Source organism: Rissa tridactyla, chromosome 3 (genome assembly GCF_028500815.1).
Source record: "Rissa tridactyla isolate bRisTri1 chromosome 3, bRisTri1.patW.cur.20221130, whole genome shotgun sequence".
NCBI lineage: Eukaryota > Metazoa > Chordata > Aves > Charadriiformes > Laridae > Rissa > Rissa tridactyla.
In genome coordinates this window covers 9,425,720-9,443,159 of record NC_071468.1, presented here as the reverse complement: position 1 = coordinate 9,443,159, position 17,440 = coordinate 9,425,720, and the positions used below count along the sequence as shown (strand labels likewise).

General features: G+C 40.2%; 1 protein-coding gene across 1 annotated transcript in view; it reads left to right on the top strand.

The window, feature by feature from the left end:
- CFAP61 (cilia and flagella associated protein 61) overlaps positions 1-17,440 on the top strand; it is a 118,538-nt gene that overhangs the window by 61,952 nt on the left and 39,146 nt on the right. Inside the window, exons 17-19 of the mRNA XM_054195833.1 lie at positions 6,212-6,310; positions 10,390-10,558; positions 12,581-12,755. Of these exons, the coding sequence (XP_054051808.1) occupies positions 6,212-6,310; positions 10,390-10,558; positions 12,581-12,755 (443 nt within the window). The remainder of the gene's footprint in view (positions 1-6,211; positions 6,311-10,389; positions 10,559-12,580; positions 12,756-17,440) is intronic.

Below are 17,440 nucleotides of genomic sequence, written 5' to 3'. Positions count from 1 at the left end.
TTCAGGGAGAAGTCAAGATCATGGGGGTGATGTAACGCTACCTAAAAAGGAGAAATTATTAATAAAACTGAAATGCAGCAGAGTCAAAGTTGCTAGTGTTTCTAATTATATTGTCTAAGAAAAGGGTCAGCAGAGAGGACAACCGAGAGACAAGTATTAAAATTACAAGATGGAAGGGAATCTAGGACTATCCACTTAAAGGAAAAAAAAACAAGTAAGAGGGCTAGTTGATCTACCCTAGCAGGAGAATAAAAATTTAACTGGAGAGGGAACAGCTTTTGAGACAGGGTGTTTGGGAAAGGTTAACCACTATGGGAAAGGATACCACACGAGGCAGGGTCAGAGAAGGGGACACAGGTTTTAGTGGGAGCAAAGGAGGATGCAGAAAATACTTGCTGAACAAAATGAGGTAAAGTGACAATTCCAGGGGCAACAGAAGGTTTGCAAGAATAAGCCTATCTTAAACATGAAAAAAACCCAACTATTTAAGTTCATGATTGATGTCCTTATCCAGTTCAAGTAGATATAAAAGTGCACCCGACAGACATGGCCCAGAAGTTAGAGAGAATTATCACTATGGAAAAGAGAACGTCTTCCAGTAGGCATAGTAGGGGCAAAAAATGTAGTTATCTTCAAACTGGTGCTTGTAAAATTTTTGGAAAGTTTGTGGGCTGTTTTGTTGGGGTTTTTTTCGGTCTTGTGACAGCGGACACTGGACTTCAGCACCAAGGGGGTGCTTCCAAATCCTGTGTAGAATCAAACCATCAATTTCAAAGTTTGGAGAGAAACCCAGTGAGGAAGACCTGCCAGCTGGGGAGAGGGAAGCACTCACAGCATCACTGAAGGGTGTTAGTCAAAGGTCAAAAGTAAATATTACTTAGCTTTTTAATGAATTCTTGCTAAGATGTCAAAAGTGGTGACAGCGGTGGCTTTCATGGCCTGGGCTTACAGGCTGCTCGTCTTTGGAATACAGCATCTGATAAAATGAATCACCAGTAAACGTGGTAGGAAGTTTCTCAAAAAAACAGTACTTTAATAAAAAGCATTGTTCCATCAAAATGTAAGTTTTTGAAGGGAGACTTTTTTTTTCTATCAGGAGGAAGTAATTGGGACATGACGAAATATTTTGCTGAGGTGTCATTTAAAAAAAACGGCTCTTTTGTTTTTAAAGCAATTACGCCTTCCTTTTTTTTTTTTAAATCAAAATCAGAACCAAACATTTTCCTTTTAACCTCTGTTGTGAACAATTTAGAAGAGTGTTTTCTGAAATTAAAAAGGATGGTGATTTTCATCAATATTGTGGCCTGTCTTGGAATGGAAATCGTCGTGTTCTGGGAAGAAAAAGATGTGAATTCTCACACTGAAGTGATCAACTGCCTTATCTATCCCCTAGTGTCAAAAGTGCCAGTCAAATTAAATGTGGGCTACTGACAATTAGATTCCCTTATCTCTTTATTTCAGTTGGTGGTGTTCCTGATACGTCTATCACTGGTCTTGAGAGGAAGAGTCATCATGGGCGCAGTTTATAGAACAAACGAATACGTGGACAACCCCTTTCTTGACCCTTGCATTGAAAAGTTTCCCAGTAAAGACTTTATTGTTATCCCTTCTTTCATTGAGCAAATTCATTCACAATCTTAACACTTTTTCCTAAGGTTGATCCAATGGAGAACTGGCTTATCTTTGTTTACTCGTAATTAAAGAGGGATAACTTCTAGATGGACATCTGTTGGTCAGCAGTTAAGCTGAAATCCTGTTCGGAGGTCTGTAATTGATGCACTTACATAAGGTTCTTGAGAACAGACGCTTTTGGTAATTGTTGATACAAACAACAAACCCTTTCTGCTGCTTCTGTTACTGACTCTCTTGCTAAAAGCTTAATAACCAAGTGTTGGTGGATCAGTTGCAGAGCCTTCATACTATTAGAATGGCATCACGTAGCATCATAGAGGGAGACGATTTTGCTGTGTTTTCACATATCTTCATACCTGATGTTGTGTTGATTCTTGCTCGTCTGAGTCAAATGTAGCTGCCCAGAGAGTGGGAGGAAGTGGAGAGAAGGGTAAAGGCTTTTACAGCTCTGCCAGCGAAAGCAATGGGCTTTGTCCAAGCAAACAAAAGCAATTTAGTCTAGCGGCAATATGAAAACACATTACTCATAAAGATTACTCAAAGGCTATAGTGCTAAGTAACATATTTGTCCTTTAGTGAAAATATGAATGAGTGGGCCTTTCTGTGTTAATATTGGCAACCTTTGTTAAGCTGAGCGTTTCTATTTGTAGGTTTGTGTAGAGCTGGCAAATATGTTAGAAAATCTTTTACTCTTGGAGAAGTGTTTTCCAAGTCAGGTTCCGATTACTTTGTTCTTGGAATGCTTGGGGTGCTGATCTTTCCTCTAAAAAAAAAAAAAAAAAGGTCCTACGTTGGGTAAATTATTGTAAGAATTGGGAAAAGGAGAACTACTGTCTATATCTGCCTTTTACAGTGAGACTTATGCCTGGGCACCTTGCATTTCTGCACCTTGAACACCAGGTTATTGCCTGCTGGGACTCTTTTAGCATCATCTCTCAATTCTGGGCTCCTTCCTCCCCCCAAAAAATCTTAAGATTCTTTTTTTGTCGTTGCGGGACAGAGATTTGTCTGATTTCAAAGTTTCATTAATGTAAGAATTTATCATATATAAGTTTTCAGCATCTAGGCTGAAAACAGACTATTTGTTACCATTTTTAGAATGATCTAGAACTGCCATTTTTACAAGTGCTCTACTGCAGCAAAGCCGAGGATACAGTATAATTAGGACTTTACTTTTGGACAGTTTATAATTCCAGATATTAAAGTTATTGTTTAAAGATTATGTGTACAAGAGAATAGTGCCCATAGTTACCGTTTTTGGTAGCCAGATGAAACATTGTCTTCTGTCACCTTTTTTTATTTCAGTTGTTATTAATGACGAGGGGGGGGAAGCATGATGCTTCATTTCAAATGAACTGAAATGCTTAGGCTCATGTAGACTACTTCGCTGCGCCTTATTTTTTTGTAACAAAAGTGATTGGACTTATTTTTTTGTGATAACGAGGGGTTTAATGAAAGCAATTAATTAAATCATTTGTTCAGGCAGTTTCTACCATCTAAGCCTCCATCATTACACCGCACACATAGGAAAAGAAAAGATAGCAAGACATCGGGGAAAAAAATCAAGAAAAAATAGCAAGGAATATTCTAACAGATGCACAAATGCCAGGATATGTCTAAATAATGTGCTAATTTTTTTTTTTTCTGTTTGTTCCTTCGATTACGCTCATAGTAAACTGGCAATCCTATTTTATTTTGAGGGCCAGAGTGTTTAGACACTTTTTGGTAGCCGTCCTCTAGAACTCTGCAATGAAACCCAATACCTTTTACTTATTTCCCTAGATACTCTAATCCCTCCCTGCTTTACCAGTATCTTTGAGCTGTTCTTCCCTTTGTAACCACAGCAACATAAATCCCTACTGGAATTATTTGCTTCTAAAATGCAGGTGCACTTGTTTAATGTTGCGTTGGTTCAGGCACTTAACTTGAAGACTTTTTCACCAAATGAGAACCTCTGCTTTTACCCTTACTTCATATTAGGCATTGTTATATATATTAGAAGTGCGTAAGACTTTCACCCTCCTAACATGCGCTACCCGTTTCTCAGAGCGTTTGTTGTTTCTCAGTTCAGAGCTTTTAGGCAGCAGTAAGGAATCAAAAGCCAGAATAAATAAGCCAGCCTTTTGTTAGCTTAGAAATAATAATGTTACGTAGAGGAAAGGGGAGAATGATATAGAGTATGGTATGGTGCATAACAATCACTGGTCAAAATACTGAAACCTGTTATCTCCCTGTAACTCCATGTGCCAGTGCCTGACACTGGCTAAGCACCAACAGTTTGGCTGTAGTTTTCAGGCTTGTATTTAAGTGCCTGTATATACATTCAAAATCCTAAGGTTAGGCATACCATCTACAGCTCCGAAATCAAGCTTTTGTAATACAAGATACTAGGGTTTTTTTACTTATTTAAAGATTCTGATAATTTTCACAAATGCCAGCCTGTGCGTAAACGTTTCACAAACTTCGATTCTTGGCTGAAGAAGAATTTTACCTCTCTGTTTGAAAATGCGGCCGTTATTTGCATGAAATTGTGCACGGAGCGCTGCAGCTGCGTGGAGGCGGGAGGGCGGTGCAGCGTCCCTGCGCCTGCGCTCTCAGCACGGGGCAGCGCCAGGTACCAGCCTCTGGGTCTCTTCAGTTCTGCCTTCAGCGTCGGCGCGCCTTTTTGACAGCTTTAATCCAATTTTCTTTGTGCCTTGATTTTTCTCAATGTGAAACGGGAACCAAAGATATGACTCGTTTCATCGCGGTATTCTAAGGAGATGCTAATCAACATTTTGATGCCTACAAGATTAATGAATGGGAATCGTGAATTAATGTTTGGGGCATATGGGAATGCCATGGGAGCGCTGAGGTAGAAGTAAATCATTAGTTAGTAAATCGTACGGAGTGAAAGGTCTGAATTGAAGCCTCGCGCTCAATGGGGAAGAACTGAATACCACATGACTGTGGAAATACTGGCTGGCTGCGTATGGACTAAATAGACCTAGAGCATCTGCAGAAGAAAATAGTATGTGACCAGATCAATAAAGTGCATCATAGTGCAATCATGCAAAAGAGGCATATTAATGTTGCCTACGGCCTTCATTTTGCTATTTTCCTGGTGCTTGCTTGCAACATTTTTATCCTAAGTATTGTTAGCGTAATTTAAACTTAATGTTACTGTGGCACCTGGATTTGGAGACCTATTGGCAAGAGGCCATGCAGCACGTACAGAGATGATTTCAGCTCTAAACTGAAAAGAATCTTCATTGCTATGAGGGGCTATGAGGGCAGGCAGGATAAGAGAATGTCTAGGATGTTTATGTAGTGTTGTAGTAATTTTCCTCATAATTACATGTAAACTAAATGCCAAGGAGTCATACTATTTAGGTGTGCAAAGTTATTGTAGTTGTTCCTATCTGCACCCCACTAGGAGCAGTTCCTGGGTGCAGATGGCATTCCGTACCCTTTAAATTCAGTTTAATGTATCGGGCTAACTCTCATTTACGTGAAGACCACTTTGTATCACTCAGCCAGCATAATGTGGCCATAAATGAAGAGCAAATTCTATTTACACCCACCTCTGCAGAGTGACCTTAATTTAAATGAGAATCAGGCCCATAATCTGTATAAATATATGCACTCTGTTACATTAAGGTTATTTATTACACTGCACTCGGCCTGAGTATGCATGGAGATTTACCATAGATAATCCATAATCCAGAATTAAACTATTAATATGCATTTTGAGAGGGGCAGACGTAACCTTGAAATTCCTTGGTTTAAGTATGACCTTTAACTTTGTTTGAATGTATTTTTTAAATGTATGAATAACAAATTAACATCGGTTGATAAAAAACATTCTGATTCCTTCGTACCATTTGCATCAATCCATACTTAACTTACAGAAAGCCTTGAAGATTAGAAGGCTTAATCACTCATAATATTTATTTGTTTTTAAATGTCAGACCACATTTAGTTCAACCTACTGTCAGTCTTGTTACCCCCCACTCTCTGGTGTTAATGAAACTGTGGTGGAAAGTATTCTTCTTTTTGTGTCCAAAGACACATGCATCTTAGAAAAATGACAAAACAGTTTGTACTTGGCCTGCGTAAAGGAATTACTTTCTGTATCCTTCCCAATACGGAACGGCTGTCTATGCTGTTCCTTTGATATGCCCTCCTAATTTCAGTAGACCCGTTGCAGGAAGCAGACAAATTACCTGTTGTCAGGAATTCTTTTTTCCTTCCCTGCAGCTTGCAGAAGGTGAGCTATGAACAGCAAAGGTATTTGAGCAAAAACTCCATGGTCTTACAATACCTTTTGTAGCCATGGAAGGTAAGTCCTGCTGTAAGGTCTTAGGAGCAGAGCTTGTAAATTACGTGGTAGAGTCTAAATATCTCTGTCAGGATCAAGACAACATGGTGCTGGATGCTGTACAGCTCGAAAGTCACAGTGATGGGCTGGGGAGCTAAGCTGTAAACACTGTATATAACCAACCATACATTGAAATGCGCTCGCATTATGCTTGCACCAGACGGAGCCTCGACAAACTTACACTGCTTGAACTGTGGCGTTTTGTCTTTCTTTCCACAGTCCGCATCTGAAGTTCAACAATCTGACCTTGATTTCAATTCATGGCCTCCCAGGAAAAGACCTACAGGGCTCCGAACATAGAAGATTTCTAATTAACAGGTTTGATTTAATATCTAAACACTTCCATAGCTTCAAAGGAAAAAATAACACTTTGTAATTCTTTGTGAACTTGTCCTACATTTTAGATAGATACAGAGACAGATAGCTTCAAAGTAATTCGATCTTTCTATACAACATGCATTCACCTGGGAAATGACTTGAATATAATTATTACTAGGGAAATACTGCTAAAGCAGTAACTTCAGGACAGCAATCCATTGCATTATACCAGGACACTGGTCTCTGTTTTCCAAGACGTTTTAGATTGTTTAAATCTCCAGGTTAAAGAAAAATGACGGAAGATGTATGCTTGCTTTTTAAATATCGTTTCATTTTTAACTTCCATGAGTTTTGTTCCAAACAATGCTGAGTAAAAGAATGTATAAGAATTAATATTAGCAATGTGACCAGTGATCTGTTTATAGCGGCCTCATGGTGAGGTGCAGACCCCACTGATAATAGTGGGAATTTTGCTGAGGATACGGGGAAAGTTTAGGATTATTGCTGTCGATAAATTGGGAAGGACTGCGCTGCATCAATCCTGCTGCTTGTGAACTACTTGTGTGCCAGTCACGGGACCGTGGAAGTCCATCTCCAGTCCCAGTCAGAGTGCTGTCCCTTAACACTTACCTCCCCGGGGCTGGCAGAGCCATGGGTCTGGTGCAAAATAGCTGAAGAGAAGACTGTGAAAGATAGCTAGGTCTGTGTCTAGTGGGCGGTCAAGCACTTCACGAGTTTTCTTGTTTGCCAATAAGTAAAATATCTTCCATTTAGTCGGATACAATCTTACCTCATCAAAATTCACAGTACATCATTCTCACTTAAATTTAGTATATTTGTTTTGAGGGTTTTATTTTTGTTTTGGAATAGTGACTAGGAATCCTCACTGTAGATAGGACCATGATTTTTCTGGATGCTGAGAAGCGTAGAATTAAATGAATCGCTTATCTTGAATAGCTGGGGAATGAACTTAGTATAATTTATTTAGATTTGGCTTGTGACTCTTTGGAACGTGCGTGTTGCTTTTTACCAAATCTTTTACTCAGTAAGCAGCAATGCACTAAAGGGCCAGCTCTTTAAATGACAAAACAACTCAATGTCTGCTTGCTGAACCTTAAAAATGAAGTCTCTACAAAGACATGAAGATGGTGTGATGTGAACCTGTTTAAAACCACCTTATCTTGTTTGGAATTTTGCCACGTCAAGGAATTTTTTTATAAGTAGTCACCTGAGTTAATTTTTTTATTGTAGAAAGGGGTGTGTTTAAGTACAAACCTAGTAAATGAAGGGATTACACGCTCACATAAATGCATGTACTTTTTTTCCTAAGTATGCTGTAAAAAAGAGTTGTAATAACAAAACATCCTTCCTGATGGAAAGTTGCGATTCATAGCTGCCTCACCAGAATTAGCTGTTAAAATTTGAAAGCAGATTAAGAGTGAAAATTGAGCTCTGCAGGGTATGATTTCTGAAAGCATCCCTGTGATTTTTGGAGTGTCAGTCTCCTGGGAGCTGTGCACCTCAATTATAAAGGTGCTTTTGAAAACTGTCATCTGTCCTTGATGTCCATTTTATTTATAGATTTCTGCATGATTACAGTTTAGAATTGTCAGTCGTTTGCTTCCCTTCTTTATTTGCCTCTGGTATCTGTGAGTGCGAAGGATGCACAGCACCTCAGAAAGCCTGGTCATTCAGTCCTAAAATTCTTCAGGTAATGAAAGCAACTTTATTTGTTTCTGTGGCATCCTGTATGACAATTTTGGGAACTCAGTAACAACAGTTAATGTGTAGCAGTCAGCTCGGGTTTAGAGTGTATATTCTGGTACTAATGGCAAAAAAGCACTGAGTCTCTCTCCAGCGTTCTCTGCTGCAGCCCCTGGTATAATATAAAGGCATCAAATGCTTGAACATGAGCTGAGTCTCCTTCTATTTAATCACATTATATTTAGTCCTGTGGAAGAAAGTGGAATATTTTTCATCGCTCAGTATCAATAGAAAGTAAAGTTCTTGAGCCTCTGAATGGCCATGAGCTTTATTTGGTAGACGGAATATTTTTTCTGCAGTGACTTCAGATTACAGACTGGGTGAAGCCCAGGATTTCTTTATTGGCCATTCCCATCTTGTCTCATAGGTGCGAACTGCTAGCAGGGGTGAGACTCAGCTTCCTTTCACACAAGATGTGCAGGCTCCATCCTCTTCCCATGTCACCCTGATCTCATAAACCAGACGTCTGTGTAACACCAGCCATTCATCTTTTTTGCTTGTTTAAAACCTGTTGCATTCTTTTTCACTAGATCCTGCAGGTTCATCCATCTACAAAGCTATAAGGGGGGTTGGGGATTAGCATTACTCTTCAATTCTACTGAAAGAACCTAATTTAACAGAATTTTGCCTGGTTTAAATTTTCAGTATCAGGAAGGTATTGAGTTGGGTCTAGCTGCAGAATGGCCAGCAACGTACTATGTATTTTCATAATGGGCTATTGCAAGACTCAGTGGTATTCAAGAGTCATAACAGACCTCATTGAAAGTATTATCTCTCTGGTCCTCCATGGATATTATAATGGTGTGCCTGTTGTACCTCTGTATGGAAGTATTTTATCTTCAGGAATCTTTGTCTTTCCAGAAGTCTGTTAAGCAGAGAGGGTGGTACAAATGCAATAATAAATAAGCAGTCTGGTGTTTGCATAGACAGGCAGGGTGGGAGCGTACTCGGAGTCATAAAAGACTTTCGGAAATAATTTTAATTGTCTTTACTGAGGCATTAAAGGGGTTTTGTTCCATTTGGGTTTTGCTTCAAAATTGGCTTTTTAAATAGTAGCTTCCAGATCTTTGATGCTTTCATCATACATAGGGATATATATATGACACTTTACACTGAAAACAGGCTGTAACACGGATGAAACTTAAGAGCTGCAAAAGTAAACCTTGCCTGAGATTTTCAAAATCAACAAGTGGTTTCGGTTCCATAGGTTTTTTGGTGCTGGTATTGAATTAACACTGCCAGAGCATGGTGCGCAGAATGTGTGCACTATACGCACTCCGAAAATCAGATTTCTATCAATTGGTCTCATTTGGACAACACTTAATCCATAAGACATTCAGGAACAAAAAACCCTGAAAACCATAACTACTATATGCAACAAAGCTCTGCTTCTTAAAACACACAAACCCTCATATTGTTTGTTACCTAGCACTGAAGGTAATTGCTTTGACATTTTAAAAGTTGCTGCCCCATTTTCATTAAGAATAACTTGTTTTTCGGATACAAATTAGTGAAGATTAATATTTTTTATATCTGCACTGTTTGTCTTTCATTTCATTTCTTTCTTTCATTTACCTGCTAATTTTTTTTTCTTTTGGATAGCCTGTTAGCGTTCAGTTCATCTTGTAGAGGAATTTGGTTGCATCTTGGAGACTTTTGAAAAGCTGGGGGTAGAGGGTCAGTTTAGTATGTTTTCAGAATTTTTCATTCTTGTGTTTTGGAAAATTTCATTTGGAAAGAGGTCACCAAGAGAAAATCTGAGATCTGTGCCTTTTACTGCTAGCTCTGACAACTGGTTTTGTAGCTTTGTATTTATTTTCAAACTTTTCAGACTAGTACTTTGGAACATGGATGTTAAAATGCCAATAGTGCCTTCATTGCGTTTGTGTCTCAACATAGCCGCTACTGGTGAAGTTGAATATCAAGTGAAGCAAAAGTGCAAAAAAAAAACTTCATAAGGGAGTCTTGTATAAGAGGAAGAATTAGACTATTAAAATGCCTTCTTTGCAGGGGCAAAAGTCTCCTCGCATCAGCCTGCAAAGGAAAAGCAGAGCAAAGCACATATTTCTGACTTTGTTTTTAAATTATGTGGTTGTATGGCCCAACGCTGGGAGGGATTGTTTGGTTTTAACAGAAAGTTGTCAATTTGTAACCGAGTATTTCATAATGACTAATCTTTTACTATAGACTGCCGTAAACTCACAGCGAGAGAACAGACTTGAACCACTAGGGGACTCCGGCTAACTCACCAGATGTCTAATTAATGCCTGCTGTCAGCTGCTGAAATGTCACTTACAGATATTCTTTCTTCACAGCCACTGTTTTAATGATGAAGATTATGCACAGATGTCACTTTGTTCCTGGGTTAACGTTGTGGTTGGTAAAATGACTGGCATAAATCGCGCTGCCAAATATGTAGTTGTTTCCAAGGAGAAAGAAATACCGTATGACTACCTTGTTCTCTGTACGGGACAGAAATACCAGGTAAGATTGTGTGTAGAGTGAAAAACGTAATAACGTATTCAGGTTTTTACAGTGAATAGTGTTTCTGTGATTAGCAAAGCAGTACAGTAGGCCTTATCAAGTGTATAACCAGAAAGTTTGCAGCCCTCCAGTGTAGCAGGTTGTACTATTTCAGTATAGAATTTGGATGAGATGAGAGGTTTTACAAAATTTTCTACTAGGAATGTCACTGCTCAGTATCAGATATTAAGCAAAACTGCCAGTATTTTTGCCACCATGACCATTAAACCTGCTGAAGAGTAGGCCCAATTGACGTGTGGCCCCAGCCACAGGAGACTTAACTCCAGCTGGTCTAACACCGTTTGACCTAGTTTTGGCAGTGGAGAGAATTCCTTATCAAATTAATTACTCATCTCACATAATGACCATGCCTAGGCACGGACATGGTGCTGTATGTTACCGTAGCACAGAGTTGAGTTTCCAGTGAGATTGAAGCAGACACTCAGTTACACGTGAAATGTGGAATCAAGCTCATCTCCAGCCCTACAGGCTCAGCTTGGGCTTGGACATCCTGGGCAGGGTTTGTTCTTTCTTGTGTATTGTCATGTGGCCTTCAAACTATGTCAACTAAATGGCCATCTTTTGTATAGCCCCATTGCCTGCAGTGATTTTGCCTTACTGATTGGTTTTGGATAGGAATCACGAGCAAGGTATTTTGCCTTTAAACTCAGGAGATCAAACTGAGCATGTGTCTACAGGTTTTTACAGTGCTGTTCACCATATATCGCAAACATGAATGTGAGGTATGTTCAGCCCCATAGTGAAATCTGGACTGCATACGTGCAACGGATTTGTGGAGCAAGAAAGCCCCGGTTTTTCTGTAATCACTTTTCAGGGTAGAGCCACACTTTAAACAACAATTCATATTCACTGTTCAACAGGGATGAGACAAAAGTTGATGTATGATCTGAATGACTTTAAGTGCTCCTAGAAAAAGAAGTTTGGAGGTAACTCTGACTTGCAAAATAAGTTACGGGAAGTAACTACACCGGAGTAGAAAGAAAGATAAAGCGAGCAGGAGGAAACTCAGGTTTTATCTGCCTTCGAGAAGAAAACCTAATGTCATCTATTCTCACTTTTAAACTCTACAAAAAAATAGGAAGGAATTATTTTTACCATCTGGTTTCTGTTCTGTTACACAGAGCTGTAGTCCATCCTTTTTCTAAGTTGTCCCTTATTTGGTAAGCAGTCAAATTAATGCCTAGTAAAACATTATTCATTATGATTAAGAGGATTTACTTGTTGGGCAAGTAAGATCTTTTGATGTCATGCCTGCTTTTAGATGACCGAATAGTATTTCAGTTGATCCAATTGGCAGTGAGAACATTGTTCAGGACGTTAATCACTGGTGCTGTAGAAGTCACAGATGAGATTACCTTTTTTGCTCTGTATAATTCAGATTGAATTTGTTACTGTAAAGTAGCATTATACATTTAATAATTTACTGAATCCTGGCATTTTAACCATCAAGCAGGTTTTGACCACTTTCTCTGGAACAAAATCTCCCTTATTTTAGAAAGTTGGGTTTTGTTGACAAAAGATGGAGGCAGTCTTGCTGCACAAGGAATTTTCAAGTGTCGTTTAAAGGTGTATGTTAGTCAAACAACTGCAGAGATCCTTCGACTGTATATTTATGCATTTCTGCTGTTTGCTGTAAAGTCCCTTTCATTTGCGTTTTGCTTGTATTGTTATTCTCTTGTTCTGGCACTGCTGTTCAAAATGGTCACCCACATCCCGTAGAAAATACGGAATACATACACACGTGTATGTACCTGTGCGTGTACTCAGACTAGCATGAATCTCTTTTCTCTGTGGCCACTCTTGTGTTTACTAGTGCTGAATGTTAAGAAGGGTTAGGATGTACAAGGAGAAGCAACCCTTAGGTAGTCAAATGGCTTGTGTCACTGTTTTTTAAAATCTTTCGTAACAGTTCTCCAAGATATATGCCATATATTCCTTCACTCATTTATTCGTTTCTTCCAGGTCGTGTCTCCCACTGGAGCAGATATCAGTAAACTCCCAACTAATACAGAAGTCCTAAGTAAGCGGCCACACAGATACACAGGGAAAGTCCCTTCCAATCATTTTACTCTCAATGATGATCAGGACTGCTTAAAGGCAATGCACTGGCTGAAAGAAAATGTTGTCAACTCAGAAGGTAAGGGATTTGTTAACACAAGCACATTTACAAAAATGTTTTCTAGGCTTATTGTTTCCTTAATTCCATGGTATAATGGATGCCTGATTAATTCTAACAAAGTCTTTCATCTGCTGTGCTTTGTTTTCCAGATTAATTTACAATTTGTTGTCATTTTTGATACCCAGCATATTTAGCTAGGAAAGAAAGGCTTGAGATAGATTAATTATCTATAATTATTATATAAAACAAAATGAGTCCCAAATGCAAATCTGGCTGGAGTCATTAATTAGCCAATTAAATAATAATTTCATTAGTGGATGTGTTTTTCTGTTGTATAGAAAAATATCTAGATTTGAGGCGTAACACAAAGAAATCAGGTCTAAATGAGGAAGTGGGTTTTTTCAGATCTGTCATCTTTGTATTGTTACATCAGTTACAGATTTTCACGTTGAACTGCAGGCTCCCAGTATTTTCTTTTTGACCCTTAAAATCACACATTTGTGCAGATGTCCGCCATACCTGTATTTCCTCAGCCTGTTCATGTGTGCATGGTTCGTATATTCGTTAGTTCATTCACTGAATACATACACTATTGAAAATACCTGGGAATCATCCAGATTTCAGAGTTAAACTTTCAGATACAGAAAAATAGACCAAACAGTAAATGAATTCATGTAACATCACTTATGTGTGCCAGATCTGCATTAGGACAGAGTTCAGAGCAGGAAAGCTGTCTTTGTGGAAGAGTTTATGTCTACTTGAGTGCAACAACAGGAGTTTCCGAAAGGTTTAGTTTACCTGGCTCGTTTGTCGAGAACATAATGAAAATTGGTAGTTATTCCTTCTCAAGACGCTGGAGGTTTCTTTGTCATCCTCTGAGTCTTGCCATGATCAGGACAGAAGATGATAAACATGGTAATGTTTCTGCTCACATTTTCTTCAAACAGCTTCCTGGCCTCAGGCGTGTAAATAGAGCCTCTTCAGCAGCCCCCCTCCGCCTGTCTTCCAGCTGATGCCAGCCCCTGCCCACACAGTCCTACCTGATGTCCAGCTGATATGCACAGCTGCGTTTGCATAAACAGATGAGGTTGTTAGTTTTCCGTGTTCGCTACTGCTAGTCTTTCATGTAAATCCGTGCGTGCCCAGTCCTGGAATGTGCTCCAGGACACCTGCGCAGAAATGCTGCCCGAGAGCTCGCTGCTGGCTGGGATGCAAGCCGCCTGGGAGGTTCGCTCTTCAGGCGAACAGCAGTCTTGCAGCACCTCGTCTCCTTTGGGACAAATGCACCTTTATTATTATTAATACTAAATTAATATTATATTAATCATAATTTCATTATTGCCGATGGCTTTTGTTGCGGTGTAAAGATGGATATCTTAATTAGGCACTATCCCATCTTCAATTATAAGCTAAATCCGTAATGAGGCTGGTCTTGGAGGGACGTGGTCTATGGGAGACGTGATGCCTCCCTCTTTCTCCCCACCCCACCTCTGGTTCCAGTTCTCTTTCATTGCTCTTCCCACTTCATGTTCACTGCTGCTGCAGATGTAAGCTGTAAAGAGTCCCCAGCTGCAGAAGTCCTCCTCCACCTATCTCTGTTTCTGTTCTTCCTCACCCTGATTTGTTTTCTGGCTATATGTCTTATAAATGTTGTTCTTTCAGTCTTGATCATGGCTGCATCCAGGATCCCTACTCTTTCTGAAAATGAGTCCACTTTTCAGCCCCTGGCCTAGTCTGGAGACAGTCTAATAGGCAACAGGCTCACAGAGGTGCAGAGGAAAGGCTCCTGTGGAGTTCAGCAATTGATTTGGATGTCTGTCAGCTCTCTGCAGGCCATGCTACCGCTCTACTGGGATGGCCAAAATTTTACGTTTGCATTTATTTTTCATCTCTGAAATTCTCCAGTTTGCCTTCAGTAAATAGTAGTATTACACCTCCTATATTTCATCTCATCAAAACGGTAAAGTATTGTTTGTCAAATTCCTGCTGAGCGGCTTTAAACATGTTAGAATTCAAAGCATTAAAAAATAGGATTTGCTTATGTTTAAAGAAAATGAAGTGGCTACTAAAACTATATATGCTGGTTATTGTAGCTGCACAGAAATAGACACTTTATCCTCTTCAGATACAATAATAATTCTTCTCAGCTTATACTTGGTCTTTTCTCCACACGGCTTTCCTCTTCTATTTGTGCTCCTCTTATTCAGCTATTTGCAACGTTTATCGGAAGTCGTCTGGAGCCTCCTGTGCCAAGCCTCATTCTCCTGGCTTGGCCGCTGGATAAGCCCCCCCGGGGTCCCACGTAGCCAGCCCAAGGGCTTGGGCGGGGAGCAGCTCCCACTGGCACCCAGCATGGCGAGTGCGTGGAGCCCCGGACGAGGGAGGGGGAATGCGTGTTCAAGGCCACTTGTAGTTTTGGAGGTTTTTTAAAGGAAAGTGTTAATCACTGAGCTTCACAACGTGAGTCTTATTAGCCTAATTGGATGAAATCTTCATTTGGTGGCACTGATTTTGAGAGCAGCTTTTAATTAAGAGTCAAGGTAGGGGTTTTAATTGCTTTTCTTCCCTCTGGGAGCACTGGGTACCACTTCATTCTGGGCGAAATCAGTGGATACGTTTTTGCAGGTCATAAGTAGAGCAGGATCATCCTGGTAGCGCATGCAGGCAGGAGCGTTGCGTGCATGCTGTGGTGGAAGGAACGATGCTCCTGGCAGTGACTGCATGTTATCGTTTGAGAAACCCACAACAATTTATTGTTGTTTAGACAATTATTCTATCACCCCTCCCCACCAGGGGAACTGGGAAAAAACAAGGAAACGCAAGGGTTGAAATATAAACAGATTTAATAGAATAAGACTAGATAATTAACATTAATAATACTAAAGAACCAGTATTAATCCCAGTACTAATATTATAAGATATATAAGAATTATACTCAGTCCATTCTATCAGCAGGAAGCCGTGCGCTCCCAGCAGTGGACAGCAAATGTTGGACACGGCGAGCTCTACGGCTTCGAAGGAAGGGAAGGGCTCAGGGGTCCGCCACTGGGGCAAGATGTTCTCTGGATTGCAGCCATTAAGGGACAGAGAGAGAGAACTTTGCAGCAGAATTTCTAATTTATATTGAATGTGACGTTCATGGTATGAAATAATCCTGTTGGCTTGAGTCAAGTGCCCAGGTCTCACTTCTCCTCATCCCTGCACCTCTCTAAGTCAAAAACACGAGACCTTGAAACCCACATAGCCTAGCTGGCTGTAAAGTAAATATTTTCACAAATTCAGACACTGGAGTCTTCTAAAAGTGCAGTTTTCCCAAACATTAGAAGATAAATTAGTCCTGTGTCGCTCAACCCAGGACACTGCACCACCGAGGATGAGCAGCAGCGTGGTTGCTGCAGCCTTCCTCGCTGGGCTCCTCCTCACCTCAGGCAAGGAGAGGTGGCAGGAGAAGCTGGCTGGCACTCAGCAGCAGGTGTTGCCTGAGGAGCCCATGGGAGAAGCAGCGAGACACATCTGCTGCTGCCGGCTCCTCGGCCGGCTGCAGCGTGGTGGGCTGCAGCGGGGTCCCCGGGCTGGGGGCCAGAGGCCTTTGCCCCCGGCCGGTTGTGCTGGCGGCTACAGAAGGGTCTCCTGCAGCTGCGGGCCAGGGAGCAGGGTGAGCACCAGCCCTGATGGCTGCCGCCGAGGCTTCTCTGATGAAACCCAGCCGCCTAATGCATGTAACCTATTATAACTGTAATTGTGACTAATTGAAATTCATCTCCTATTAGCTCTGCACTTTCCATGAAAATAAAAAGTAGGATGGGAGTAAAGTAAGGAACAAAACTGCTTTAATGGCCCAAAATGGAGCAATTATTTTTTCCTTTTACCTAAACATAGTTTACTGCATTATTAAAAGCGTGTTTGTAGGAATAGTATTGCGTTAAAATTCCAGTGCATGAATCACCAACCGTAGCCACTGATGCTTTAGCTAATACTGATTTTCTCCTTTAGCTTTTGGAAACTAAAAAGATTCAGGTCATGCTGGGGTCACTGAAATCTTGTGCTTCCACTTGTGGAAAATGAATGGTCCTGCTCTGCTGCAGAACGCTGACATTCCAGTAATAAATGATAAAACTACTCTAACGGTCTTTATTTATGGCTGCTTTTTTCTGTGGACGATTATTATGTTTACTCACAGATAGATACATTTTCATGTAGTTAAATAATAAAAGCATCCTGAGGAACTGCTATCTGTCCAGTGAACATAATTTCAGTCCATAATGAATATCTGTAGTCCCTAGACTACTAGCACTGTAATCTAAAAAGCCACTAATATTGTAATAAGCAGAAACCGTAAATTGTTGATTTACAAGAGGTCAGTAAAAGAGCATTGCTTTCCTTGATCTAATGTAGTTGTATTTAATATTACCATATAAACCAGAATTTTAATTTTCCTTGAGAAATGCAGGGCTCGAATCTGATCTTGTGGATACAAAAATGCCAACATATAATGCAATAACCGAACTTCTCAGTCTTATGTCTTCCTTCTTTTTTGACGCTCTCATGAGGACAGCACTGCCTACAGATAGACCTCCTGACAGGCACAAGCAACGGAAAGGGTTCTTCTGGCCTGGAAAGTCAACTTAGCAATGTACACACTCGGCAGACTTCCCATTATCACACATGATATGGATTCTGTATTATATTTATGAAACTAGTAA